The sequence below is a fragment of the Papio anubis genome, chromosome 6 (assembly GCF_008728515.1).
Source record: "Papio anubis isolate 15944 chromosome 6, Panubis1.0, whole genome shotgun sequence".
NCBI classification, from domain to species: domain Eukaryota; kingdom Metazoa; phylum Chordata; class Mammalia; order Primates; family Cercopithecidae; genus Papio; species Papio anubis.
The window spans coordinates 127,551,921-127,566,512 of record NC_044981.1 but is presented as its reverse complement, the minus strand read 5'-3'; the positions used below and the strand labels follow the sequence as shown (position 1 = coordinate 127,566,512).

At 39.6% G+C, this 14,592-nt stretch overlaps 1 protein-coding gene across 3 annotated transcripts in view; it reads left to right on the top strand.

Annotated features, from left to right (window-relative positions):
- Positions 1 to 14,006, top strand: part of MYB (MYB proto-oncogene, transcription factor) — a 37,906-nt gene extending 23,900 nt beyond the window's left edge. For all 3 annotated transcript variants that reach the window (XM_003898144.5, XM_003898143.5, XM_009206052.4), the window contains one exon: positions 12,701 to 14,006. In XM_003898144.5, coding sequence (XP_003898193.1) covers positions 12,701 to 12,817 — 117 coding nt within the window. In that variant the 3' untranslated portion in view covers positions 12,818 to 14,006. The remainder of the gene's footprint in view (positions 1 to 12,700) is intronic.
- Positions 14,007 to 14,592: the final 586 nt, after the last annotated feature.

Sequence of the window (14,592 nt, the reverse complement as noted above, 5' to 3'; positions counted from 1 at the left end):
TTACAAAGATTCCAAGGCAAAGGGCAGCCATTTCAGACTTTTCCTGAGAGCTGTTCTTAGGTCCAGAAGGAAAGCTTTTTCTTTTTCTTTTTTTTTCCTTCCCGTCTAAGTTACTTGGCCCTTGATTTCTAGAGAACAGAATTCAACTCCTGCTATTAGTGCTACTAATGTTTTAATTCAGTTAGATTAAGTTTTATGTATATTTTCTAACCTAGCCTGGGGCCAAGTTGTATTTGTAGTAGTATAGGAAAAGTCTGTTCTAAATTTCAAAAAGTAAACACATAAATATACTTGGGGACAGTTACCATTACATACGTTGAAAACCCATAGTTCAGTATTGAACTTTATCAGTATATTTGTATTTTATTTAATGGAAATATTGATTATCTCTGAAACTCAAAATTAAGTCGTAGCTCTACTTTATTAATCTGTATTCTCCTGTCTATCAGTGAGTCATACTGGCACTTTATGGATTCTAACATCTGTACACTGAGATTGTTGTGTATGGTGAAGGTAACATTTGTCAGTTCTACCAAACTGAATAATTGAGACTTAAAAGTTAATTTTAGAGTCAACACTCCTGTCTAAACTGTATAGTTCACTGGTTTACACTGACCATATATGTTTTAATAATCTGCTATAAAGCCAGGCTCAGTAGCTCACACCTGTCATCACAACACTTTGGGAAGCCGAGACTGGAGGATAGATAGTTTGAGACCAGCCTGCACAACATAGCTAGACTCAGTTTCCATTAAAAAATAATTAGCTGGGTGTAGTGCACACCTGTAATCCTAGCTACTTGGGAGGCTAGGGCAGGAGGATCCCTTAAGCCCAGGAGTTCAAGGTTACGGTGAGCTGTGATTATACCCCTGCACTCTAACCTGGGAGACAAGAGCAAGACCTTGTCTCTAAAAAAATTTTTTTAAGGCCGGCCGCAGTGGCTCACGCCTGTAATCCCAGCACTTTGAAGAGGCTGAGGCGGGTGGATCACAAAGTCAGGAGTTCGAAACCAGCCTGGCCAACATGGTGAAACCCTGTCTTTACTAAAAATTCAAAAAACTAGCCAGGCATGGTGGTGCACACCTGTAATTCCAGCTACTCAGGAGGCTGCAGCAGGAGAATTGCTTGAACCCGGGAGGTGAAAGTTGCAGTAAGCCCAGATCGCACCATTTCTCTTCAGCCTAGGCAATAGAGTGAGACTCCATCTCAAAAAAAAAAAAAAAAAAAAAAAATTAATCTGCTATAATAGATACTAATTTATTTTAAGAAATACTTACTGAATGTTGCTCTGCATACTTGCCAGTTGGGAGAAGAAAATAAATCTTCACTAAGTGAATGAATGCTATACACCAAGCATCTCCTTCATTTTATGTCATGGAGTTCTAGCTTCTGATACCACAGAAATATGTGATTTCTAAAATGTTTCAGACTATTGTGATAAGTATTGGAAAATGCGTCAAGTGACTCTAAATATTTAAACATATATGGCCTATATTTCATATAATCCTGACTCAGTAATATTTCTATGGATGTTTTTATGCAATTTGTTAATTTTATTTGTTTAAAACACAGTGCTATTTCATACAGTTCTATTGATAATCCAATTTGACCTAATTAGGCATATTTCTCACACATGGTATTATTGAACATATTGCACATTTATTAAATGATATGTATTTTACTTAAGAGTACTTTATATAATCTCTAATTTTTGTAATTTGTAATTACAATAAATCAAATATTAAGTGGGATTTTAGGCAAACCATCTAGACATTTTTGTCATAATGCTTTTATTAAAACAGCAAAATAGGAGTTTCAAAATATTTTAAAATTTGAATACTTCTAAAATGTAAAATATTTGCAACTGGTGTAATGCAGTTGATCGTCTGTCCCTATAAATTGTCTAAATAACTTAGGTGCAAGAACAGTTTATTGAAGAACACAGGAACTGCGCAATTTTGTGTTTTATCATTTCAGTTTTAATCACCCCAGCTTGATTATGGCAATAACATTTTAGAAAAGCAATTATTACTGTTTTTGAGGCCCATATACTGGGCCATTACGGTTTTGCTTCTAACATACATATAAATGCACATGCTTATTTGTAAATATGTATAAATTACATTTGCTGTTTTAAAATTAGAAATGCCAAGAAACTATGTGTTTGACATTTTATTATAAATTTTATACACATGTAGAAGTGTGGAAAATATACTATGTTCTAGAGTTAACACTTGTTATCATTTTGCCATATTTACCTCATCTCTTTTTTTTTTCTTGAGATAGAATCGGCCGGGCGCGGTGGCTCAAGCCTGTAATCCCAGCACTTTGGGAGGCCGAGACAGGCGGATTACGAGGTCAGGAGATCGAGACCATCCTGGCTAACACGGTGAAACCCTGTCTCTACTAAAAACTACAAAAAACTAGCCGGGCGAGGTGGTGGGTGCCTGTAGTCCCAGCTACTCGGGAGGCTGAGACAGGAGAATGGCGTGAACCCGGGAGGCGGAGCTTGCAGTGAGCTGAGATCCGGCCACCGCACTCCAGCCCAGGCAACAGAGTGAGACTCCATCTCAAAAAAAAAAAAAAAAAAAGAGATAGAATCTCACTCTGTCGCCCAGGCTGGGGTGCAGTGACGTGATATCAGGTCACTGCAACCTCTACCTCCCGGGTTCAAGTGATTCTCCTGCCTCAGTCCCCTGAGTAGCTGGGACTACAGATGTCCGCCACCATGCCCAGCTAATTTTTGTATTTTTAGTAGAGATGGGGTTTCACCATGTTGGCTAGGCTGGTCTCGAACTGCTGACCTCAAGTGATCCACCTGCCTCGGCCTCCCAAAGTGCTGGGATAATAGATGCGAGCCACCGCGCCAGGCCTACTTCATCTCTTTTTTTATGAAGTTTTAATTTTGTTTTTAAATTTTTAATTTTTTTTTTTTTGGAAACAGTGTCTTTTTCTGTCACCCAGGCTGGAGTGCAGTGGCACGATCTCGGCTCACTGCAACCTCCATCTCTCAGGTTCAAGCGATTCTTCTGCCTCAGCCTCCCAAGTAGCTGTGACTAAAAGCGCGTGTCACCACGCCCAGCTAATTTTTGGTATTTTTAGTAGAGACAGGGTTTCACTGTGTTAGCCAGGATGGTCTCGATCTCCTGACCTCATGATCTGCCCACCTCGGCCTCCCAAAGTGCTGGGATTACAGATGTGAGGCACTGCACCAGCCCGGTATTTTTTTGTTTTGTTTTGTTTTGTTTTGAGACAAGGCCTTGCTCTGTCACCCAGGCTGGAGTGCAGTGGCAAGATCATGGCTTGCTCTAGTCTACCTCCTGGACTCAAGCAATCCTCCTACCTCAGCCTCCTGAGTAGCTAGGAATATAGGCACATGCCACCATGTCCAGCTAGTTTTTTGTTTTGTTTTGTTTTGTTTTGTTTTTTGTAGAGATGGGGTCTCCCTGTGTTGCCCAGCCTGGCCTCAAACTCCTGGGCTCAAGCAATACTTCTGCCTTGACCTCCAAAAGTGCTGGGATTACAGGCAGGAGCCACCCTGTCCAGCCTGAAGTATTTTAAAGTAAATTCCAACTAATATAACATTTTATTCTCATGTACTTCCAGATGTGTCTCTAAACATAGACATTTTTATATATAACCTAATACCATCATTACATATTTAACAATAATTCTTTAATCTTCTCATTCTCTGGTATATTTAAATTTCCCATTAATCCAAAAAAGAATCAAAATTGAAACAATTTCACACATTGCATTTGGTTAAGCCTCTTAAATCTCTTTTACTCTCTAGTCCAGTGCTGTCTAATAGAACTTCTATAGTGATGTGAAGGAAATTTCTAATATGCTGCTATCCACTATGATAGCCAGTGGCTTTTGAGCACTTGAAATATGGCAAGTGCTGCTGAGGAACAGAATTTTCAATTTGAATGAATTTAAGTTGCTTTAATTTAATAGCCACATTTCCTTACTCTCTTTCTGGAATCAGCCATTTCCCCATGGTGCTCTGAATCCTCTTAGTGAGAAATGGTGCATAGACACCAAAATCAGGGTGCTAAGTCTGCCCATTGTTATGTGGGTTGTCATTGAGATACAAATAATTTTTTTTTTTTATTTGAGACAGAGTCTCAGTCTGTCACTCAGGCTGTAGTGCAGTGGTACAATCTCAGCTTACTGCAACCACCACCTTCTGGGTCCAAGCGATTCTTCTGCCTCAATCTCCCAAGTAGCTGGGATTACAGGCGCCCGCCACCACGCTCGGCTAATTTTTGTATTTTTAGTAGAGACATGGTTTCACCATGTTGGCCAGGCCAGGCTCAAACTCCCAACCTCAGGTGATCTGCCTGTCTCAGACTCCCAAAGTACTGGGATTACAAGTGTGAGCCACCACACCCAGCCAAGATTCAGTGAATTTTAATAATCCGGAACTCTCCACGTATCCCCTAATCTATAATCTACAGTGCTTAAATAGAGGCTTTTATAAGCCATTATGTACAATCATGTTATGTTTGTTTTTTTAAATTACTTAGTCTTTTTCCAAAAGGAATTTGCAACAGCTGCATAATCTTATAATCGTTGTGTTTCTTTTATTTTTTTCACAGTTGTTTTAATTTTAAATTGTAAAAGCAAACAGGATATTCTTACAATAAAAATGTTCTGAGATTTTTTTATATTTGTGTCTTTCATGTGGCCCAGAATATATGAGATTTTCATGTCGTATCATTGTCAGTATTCAGCCTTTTCTCCACATTGTGTGGGGTGGAGGATAGAGTATAGAAGCTTATAAAATGGTCACAAATGAGTAAGTAGTGAAAACAGTCAGCCTAGAAAGTGTGCATTTGTGGCAGGAAAGGCACTGTGGAATGCTGCTGGATTCCGCCATTCAGTAGTTACCCGAGAGAGACCGAGGCAGACGCACAGCTCCCTCCTCAGCAAGGAGAAAAGAGTTGCCTGCTTTCCTCAGCATGCTTTCCATTTCCTTTATGTTTTGAAATAAGCACATTATGCTAATCAACTTTTCTTAAGGTAGACATTTTTATTGGTAGATCAAAAACTCTACTTTAAGTTATAAGCCTTCTGAACTTCTGTATTTTTCTCTTAAATTATAATTTCCTTTTATTCCTATTTAAAACCCAAGTGTAAAAGTTGTGTTCATAGGCTTTCTACTCACTCACTTTCCTCTTTTTCGTAACCACAAAATGACAGCCTTAAATTTTAATTTCCTGACTTGGCTTGCCCGTGGCCTGACTTTTTTAAAACAAGAAATTTAAGTTAAAGAAATTTCTCCAGCCATTATTATTTAAACACATTTGCACAGCATCAAAGAATTTTAAAATATTGCTAGCAGTTGATACTCTCCTTAGCTTTCGGTTCAGTGTGTTTTAGATTGCTCCTATCTTTATGTTATTTGTTTATGAACTTTTATATTTTTCAAAAAATAAGGCAAATCCTTTTTGCCTTATAGGCATTGATAAGCAGTATAATAAACAAGCATATGGGGGCAACAGAACCTGGGTTCCAGGCTAGACTCTACCATTTTCAAATGGCATGACTTTAATTCATCAAGTGAACAAAATTAAGCAAACTATAAGTTCGGGACCATGGAATATCCTTCACTCATCACACAGGTTACTGTGAAGATCAAATGGATATAATATTGCTTTCAAGATGGCGGCACACTTGCCACTGTACACCGGTGGTATATTAGGCAGAGGCTCCACATAGTCCCTGTCCTTGAAATGCAGGCAAGAAGCCCTCACCAAAGGCCAGGGTGGTTTTTTGGGTTTTTTTGTTGTTTTGTTTTTTTCATTGTGGTATATTATTTCCTCTGGCATGCTATTCCCTGTCCCACTCCTACAGAACTGTGTCAGTGGGTCACCAAAAGAGAGAGCTGATTCAACTGATTCCTTGAAATAAAGGTAGTCAGACCTCGCGGTATGATGGAGATGAAGCAACTGATTTACTGGTTTTCTCTATTTTTCTGCTGCTCGTGTTGGCATTTAAGCAGACATGGAAACCGTCTGCACATGACAGAGACCTTTCTGAGCCTTTTTCATCTAGTGTGCTGTGCTGACCCGCTCCCCTGGATGCCTGCACACTCATTTGGTTCTCCCTTTTGGTCACTTTTTTCCACTTACCCTGGCAGAAGTTCACATAGCTGTCAGTAGTAACTCAGTGACCTGCTTTCAAAAAATGTTATAAATTAAGCAGCTTTTCTATGTACAGCTTTTGGGTTGAACTGAGAAGGGCTAAGTGAAGGGAGAGTCAGAATGCCCTGCCCCAGACATTTTGAGATGTGGATTTTTCATTTGTTTTGTTTGGTGACACTTAGAGAGAATAAACATTCTGAGATAAAATCTTCCTTGGGCAGGCCAGCAAAGATAGAATTGCTTTAGAGCAATTTGGCTCTGGTCTTAATCTTTAATAGTCTGGAACTCATTTGTGACTAAGGAAAAGAATATTGCAAAAAGTTGTGCCACCCTAGGCTATATCATATAAACTTAGAAAGTCTATCAACATGTAAGGTGAAGAGACCTCTAGAGACATCTGGGACAAACTCCAAATTTGGGAAAGGTCCATCCACATCCATCCACATTTGCAATTGTTAATTTAGACTTGGGAAGTGGAGGCATTGGTGGATGAGGCAACTTCTAGTCACCATCTTGATTTTTAATTCCCTAACTTTTAAGATTATTTTCTGTAGAAAATCAGCAGTGCTGAAGTTGGAGGCATTTAATTGATTTGTGCCAACCTAAGGAAGCATTTACTCTCGACAAAAGTTAGGTAACCATTAACCTTAGCTTAGCAACATTTCAGTTTAAGCTTATCCCTGACTTTCAAGAGACAACTAAAGATTTCTACAGTCTATCTTATAACTGATCCATTTTTTCAAAAGATATCCCTTTGGGAAGGAATTCTCATTTTTAGAATTTTAGTCCAGAGTAAGTATTTTTTTTTCAGATAGGTGAAATAGAATAAGCAGAAAATTCTTATTTTTTACTGTTTTAGATACCATGGATGCCTGCTTATTGTTTTAAAACAAAACATAATGAAAACATAATACCATCTGATGAGTTGCTTTGGTTTTACCTTTTTTTTTTTTTCTTCAGTTTATACAAGTTTCTTATTAGGTCAGCAAATTGTAAAACACATAATTTGTCAAGGCTTTTGAAGCCAGCAGATACTGGGTGAAGTTGCTGTATGAATATAATAAGAAGAACCGTTTTTGTTCAGCTTGATGAAAAAACTATTCATGTTCTGAATGAAAATGTGAAGATCATCTAATTCTGACAGAAAACCACCTGTGGACATGGTCTTGTTTCTTTTTATTTCTTCTGTTTTCTACAAAGGATGGCAATATTTATTTAAAGTGCTTTAACAGGATATCCCAGTTAAAGCTTTGACAGACTGTTTATAGTTCACTTCTGCCCGGGGGCAATTAAAGGCACATTACAGGATAAGCAAGATGACTCCCCGGCCACAGGAGGAGGATGTGTGGGTAGGATTATTAATGTTGAAATGAATTATGATAGAGTGACATGTCTGCAAGAGCACCATGGGTTAGTAACTTCACAAGAATTCATATGCAGAAACCCATAATTCTCAGCATTTCTTTAGTGTAAATGAAACTAAAGTTTATGGAGAGAGAACAAGGAGAATTTGCAAAGATTATGTATGACAGTATTTAAAAATATTCTTCCAGCACAAAGACATTAATCTTCCTTTGTCAAAAATAATTCTGTCTGCATGAAAAGTTGGCATGGGGCCCCAGGCTTCAGGTAAGATGGGAGAAAGGGAGCATTTCTTTTTTTTTGTACCAAAGTACTCAATCTTCTGATCTTCCTTGACTTTCATAGCATAGGCATATGTCTACTCTGACCAGTTTGTTTCATTTATTGTGGTAAGATGTGCTTGTCTTGTGCTTTCCTGGTGCAGAAAAGGAGCTCCCTCGGTCATGCTTGGTGGCCTTTTTGTTCCTACACACAGTGGTTCTTGTACACAGTGGCTACCACATCCTGGTGTTTGTCTGTTCTGGGAGAATCAGGCGTTCCAAGTCATCTTGGCTGCCCTAGCTCTGAGCTTCATGGAATGTATGACTCAGAAATGCTATGCTTTCTGGAATTTGGATATTTCATTTTTATTTGTTTCTTGGTAAATTCTCTTTTGGCTTAGGAGAAGCTAACGATTTGGAAAGGTCTCTCAGAACTCTGATTACAAATATATGGTACCTTCTTTATAGTGATCTCATTTTTAAATACCTGGTCCTGGAGGAAGAGCTAAATATGAATGAAGTGATGAGCCATGTAGGGGATCTCACAGCAACACAGTCAAATTTCAAGTTGAAAATACATTCAGTTGATAATACTTAGTACTAGATTCTCCTGAACTGACTTTGGGAATTCTGAGTCAACCTAAGGACTATATTACAAAGGATCAGAACTTGACTTTTAGGCCAGGTGTAGTGGTTCATGCCTGTAATCCCAGCACTTTGGGAGGCCAACGCAGGTGGATCACTTCAGTCCAGGAGGTTGAGACCAGCCTGTGCAACACAGCGAGACCCTGTCTCTACAAAAAATACAAAAATTAGCCAAGTGTAGTGTGCACCTGCCTGTAGTCCGAGCTACTGAGGAGGCTGAGGTTGGAGAATCAACTTTAACCCTGGAGATGGAGGCTACAGTGAGCTGTGATCGTGCCAGCCTGGGCAAGGAGCAAGACCCTCTCTCACAAACAAAAACAAAAAAGACACAGAACTTGACTTTTAACAGGAAGCATAGTAATAGCACGCGTAAAATTGTTTTAACATAACATTTAAGATAATTTACACATTTAGAAAATTAATTCTGGCTTGTTGTAGTGGCTTATCCTTAATCCCAACACTTTGAGAGGCCAAGGCAGGAAGATCACTTGAGGCCAGGAGTTTGAGACCAGCCTAGGCAACATAGCGAGACCCACCCCCTCTACAAAAAAAATTAAAAAAAAAACATAGCTGGGCATGGTGACACACGCCTCTAGTCCCAGCTACTTAGGAGGCTGAGGCGGGAGGCTCGCTTGAGCCCAGGAGTTTGAGGGAGCTGTGATCATGCCCCTGCACTCTAAGCTGGGCAACAGAATGAGGCCCTATGTCTAAAAAAAGAAAAATAGAAAAGAAAATTCTATACTGATTGAAGCCCAGTTAAATAGAAAAAAAAAAAAAATTCTGATAGGCCATTTTAAAGACTTTGGAAAAATTCTTAACCAGAGCAAAACAGAAACAATCCTGTCTTTCTTGGTTCTCACATTTCCATTCTCACCTTCATTCCCCTTCCCTCCATTCGTTTCAAGTATTTTTCTTTTCTGTGTGTATCTTTATGTAAATTTAAATTTACATACAAGATATTATGATATTAAGATATTTCATTCTGCTTCCTGTTTTGTCACTTGTTCTTTAAGATCCAAGTTCTTGGCTCCACGTGCATCTAATCATTGCCGTAAGCCCTGCATCGTACTTCATATTCACCATATTTTACTATTCACCTTCAAGTAGTCACTATAATATGTCACACTGTTGTAGCGACTGCAAATGCAAGCTCAGTAATTGAAAAGATAACATTAAATTTTGTTTTCTAACTGGTTTCCTGTGTCAATTTAATGTTTTGGGAATTCGTATGGACAGATAGACACCAGAGAGATATGTGTTTCACCTGCATTCTTGAGGCTAGAGAAACATGATTTATTCAGAATTATTTCAAATACTGTAACTACCCTGGTAATTGTGTTTAGGAAAACATTAAATTCGGAATAGAAGGCAATTCAGAATACCTGTCTGTTATCTTTGTCTTGTCATTTTTGAGATACTCAGTTCCTGGAAAATATTATGATAATCCATCCTGCTATGTAGTATTTCAAGTTATACACTGAGCCTCTGAGCTTTCAGAGTGAACATTTCTCTTCATAGACAGTGCTGTTGACATCAGTGGAGATGGCGCAAGCTTTATGCCCTAGGAAAGTTTAAAAGCTAGAACATTACACTGCAAACCCAAAGTCAGGAAACCTTGTTCCAGCAACTAGGCAAGGAAAGCCTACCACTGTAACCCGGACCTTGTTTTAGTAGAATTATATTTCTTTGCTAAGAAGTCTGGTGACTCTCACACCCCATCTCAACACTTTCCTGGATTCCAAGGCCCTGGTGCCCTGAGCACACAATTTCCCAGGTTCCTTTTATTGTTCCTGATAAGAACTTGAATATAGGGGTGTGGTCCCGTGGGTGACATTCTTGCTCCATCATTTCTTACCCGGGTAACCTTGAGTATGGCGCCTAAATCCTCTCTTCCTTTCAAATTGCCTAGTCTATAAAATGGATGCGATGAATGGTACCTATGCCACAGGTGTTTTGTGTGAGAATTAAATGAGAGGAGTTATATAAATAACACTTGGAGGCATGGAGGCATATAGTGAGGGCTTGTTTTATGTTGTCATTTAACCCTTTCTCTCTCTGCTCCTCCCCAGACACACACATCCCCTCCCACTGGCAATGTACAAATTGCAGCTTCCTGCCTCTTTCCTGCTTTCTCGCTCCCTGGATGACATCGCTGCATTTTCGCCTCGTCCCTAATCTTAGCTGTTTTCACCCTTTCCCCACAACATTGCCTTGACAGTTCCTCAGTGTCCCATCCCCTCTTCCCTTGGGTAACACCAGAAGCCTGCACACACTGCCTGTTATTATTCCTCCTGTTTCACGTGTGTCCATTCTGTCTCATAAAGGACACTGTAGGCTCTGAAGAGCTAAGGTCTTTCTTATTCTTTTGTCCCATGGAAAATAATCCCTCCAGATAGCAATACCAGGAATAGTGCTTTTTCTAACCCATGGGTTTCCTTTTGAGCTTACAGGCACCAAATCTTACATCTGTTTGTGTTTCTGTTCCCCTCTCTGCATTGGCTGCTAGAGAGATCAGAGTCAAGAGGGAGATTACATCTAGCTGAGGCACTGTGCTTTATGGCAGGAGTTTTGTGTGCAGATCTCATACCATCTTCATGTTACAGTTGTTCCTTAGTATCCATGCGGGACTTGTTTCAGGACCTGCAAGGACACCAAAGTCCGTGGATGCTCAAGTCCCTGATATAAAATAGCATAGTGTTTGCATATAATCTACACACATCTTCCCATATAATTTTTTTTTTTATTATTTGTATAAATTCATGGGGTACAAGTGTAATTTTGTTACATGGATGTATTGCATAGTGGTCAAAGTCAAAGCTGTGAGTGTATCTATCACCAGAATAATGTACATTGTGTCCATTAATTCCTGTATACTTTAAATCATCTCTAGATTACTTACAATAGCTAATACAATGTAAATGCTGTGGAAATAGTTGTTATATTGTTAGGGGATAATGGCAAGGAAAAAACCTATACTTGTTCAATACACAACAATTATTTTTTTCTGAATTTTTTTGATCTGCCATTGATTGAATCTATGGATGTGGATCCCACAAATGTGGAACTCACAGATATGGAACCCACAGATGCGGAGAGCCAACTGTGTTTATTTTTTCCAAATTTGTTTCCCTATGACTCTGCTTTATACACATTTTAAAACTCTGTTGTCTTGTATTTCTTTTGTAATCATCTTACATCCTTTTGGAAACCAAGTGGGGCATAAATAGTACATGTTTGCATTTGAGGCAACACAGAGGCACCGCAGGAGCTGGAGACAGCAAAGTTCAAAGCCAGTCCACCACTTACCTACAGAGTGGCCTTGGGCAAGTTACCTCCGTTCTCTGTTTCCATTCTCTAGCCTGTCTAGGGAGAGAATGAACCAGCCTCCCAGGGTGGTTGTGCTGTTTTAATGAGATAATGCATGTGAAATGTGAAGTGCCACTGTCCCTGGCATGGAGATGCCGTCCTTAGATATTAGGTCCATCTTGTGTCTTCTAGTGTATCTTTAAAAATTAAACTATTCTGATTTCATGTCTGTAATCCCAGCACTTTGGGAGGCCAAGACGGGCAGATCACTTGAGTCCAGGAGTTCAAGACGAACCTGGGCAACATGGTGAAACCCTGCCTCTACAGAAAATACAAAAATTAGCGGGGGCTTGGTGGCACGTGCCTGTAGTGCCCGCTGCTTGGGAAGCTGAGGTAGGAGGATCACTTGAGCCCAGAAGGCTGAGGCTGCAGTGAGCTGTGATTATGCCGATACTGATCAGCCTGGTGTGGCAGAGCATGACTCTTTGAGACAAACAAAAAAATTAAACTATACTGATAACTATTTCTAAAGTAACTGATGAAAACATATATACGACACTTAGCAGGTGTTGATCAATTCCAGTGCATGCATGAGCTGCTTTGCGCTGTGGCTCAGGCACTCGGCGGTTTGCTTAGTGAGTAGGTGGCCATAGCCCACCTTAGGTATCTGGAGAATAATGCTCATTCCTGTCTCCAGCTTTGTAAAATTGCCTGATAGTCGGAAGGCATTAAAATGTGAAGATGTGATTGTATCTTATGAAGCTGCTTGGAATGGGTTTTCCCTCTTAACATACAATTTCTGATCATCCATATCCCTTAAGAACACCGGATTTCTGGGGGCCAGGGAGGTAAGATTCTATCTGACAAAGCCTTTCTGGTGTCAACCACTTGCCATCTGTTGGTCAATGCTGGCCCTGCTGGGACTATAAAATGAGCTTCCTTGTCTGACGTTCCTGTTACCCTCTCTTTCCCCATCAGCCTTGTAGCAGTACCTGGGAACCTGCATCCTGTGGAAAGATGGAGGAGCAGATGACAGCTTCCAGTCAAGCTCGTAAATACGTGAATGCATTCTCAGCCCGGACGCTGGTCATGTGAGACATTTCCAGAAAAGCATTATGGTTTTCAGAACACTTCAAGTTAACTTGGGATATATCATTCCTCAACATGAAACTTTTCATGAATGGGAGAAGAACCTATTTTTGTTGTGGTACAACAGTTGAGAGCAGCACCAGGTGCATTTAGTTGAATGAAATCTTATTGGATTTCACCCAACTAAAAGGATTTTTAAAAATAAATAACAGTCTTACCTAAATTATTAGGTAATGAATTGTAGCCAGTTGTTAATATCTTAATGCAGATTTTTTTAAAAACATAAAATGATTTATCTGTATTTTAAAGGATCCAACAGATCAGTATTTTTTCCTGTGATGGGTTTTTTGAAATTTTACATATAGAAGGTACTCCAGTATTTCACTTTTCTCGATCACTAAACATATGCATATATTTTTAAAAATCAGTAAAAGCATTACTATAAGTATAGACTTAATACCATGAGACAATTAATCCAGATTGTAAATGCTCATTTATGGTTAATGACATTGAAGGTACATTTATTGTACCAAACCATTTTATGAGTTTTCTGTTAGCTTGCTTTAAAAATTATTACTGTAAGAAATAGTTTTATAAAAAATTATATTTTTATTCAGTAATTTAATTTTGTAAATGCCAAATGAAAAACGTTTTTTGCTGCTATGGTCTTAGCCTGTAGACATGCTGCTAGTATCAGAGGGGCAGTAGAGCTTGGACGGAAAGAAAAGAAACTTGGTGTTAGGTAATTGACTATGCACTAGTATTTCAGACTTTTTAATTTTATATATATATACATTTTTTTTCCTTTTGTAATACATTTGAAAACTTGTTTGGGAGACTCTGCATTTTTTATTGTGTTTTTTTTTGTTATTGTTGGTTTATAAAAGCATGCATTGCACTTCTTTTTGGGAGATCTGTGTTGTTGATGTTCTATGTTTTGTTTTGAGTGTAGCCCAACTGTTTTATAATTTGGGAGTTCTGCATTTGATCTGCATCCCCTGTGGTTTCTAAGTGTATGGTCTCAGAACTGTTGCATGGATCCTGTGTTTGCAACTGGGGAGACAGAAAACTGTGGTTGATAGCCAGTCACTGCCTTAAGAACATTTGATGCAAGATGGCCAGCACTGAACTTTTGAGATATGACGGTGTACTTACTGCCTTGTAGCAAAATAAAGATGTGCCCTTATTTTACCTACTTTTGTTTTCTCTCTTACTTGTCACTATGGACAACAGTTACACTTTAAAGGAAATAGAGCAGTCTCAAAGCACTTTCCTCTAGTAATTGCACACCGTATGCATTTTGTGTGAAGAAGTCAGGAATCGTTACAATGGAGAAGAAAGAACAAGCAAACCAAGTTAAATAGTTCACAATCACATGGACGATGGGGAGGAATGTCTTCCAGAATGCATCAGTCAGGGTCCAGCGGCATGTGAGTGGGGATGCTGTAAGGGGGATTCATTCACAAATGTACTGATACCACAGATGTGGGCAGGGGCTAGGACAGCCACAGGATGCAGGCCTGAAGGCGCCTGGAAGGCCGCCTGGAGGGGGACAGTCAGGAAAGCAGGAGCCCTTGAGAGGAGCACTAGCCTTTGACGAGAGCACTGCCATCGAAGGAGACCTCACAGGGAGGGAGCCAAGGGTAAACCCTAACTTTGTTTCCCCATTTCTCCTATCTCTGCCCAGGGGTCCTCATTGGCAGAACCAACCAGAAGCTGGAGGACAAGGGAGCTCCCGGATGGGAGCCAGCCTGTGAGCCTTCATGGGTGTGCGGAGTCGT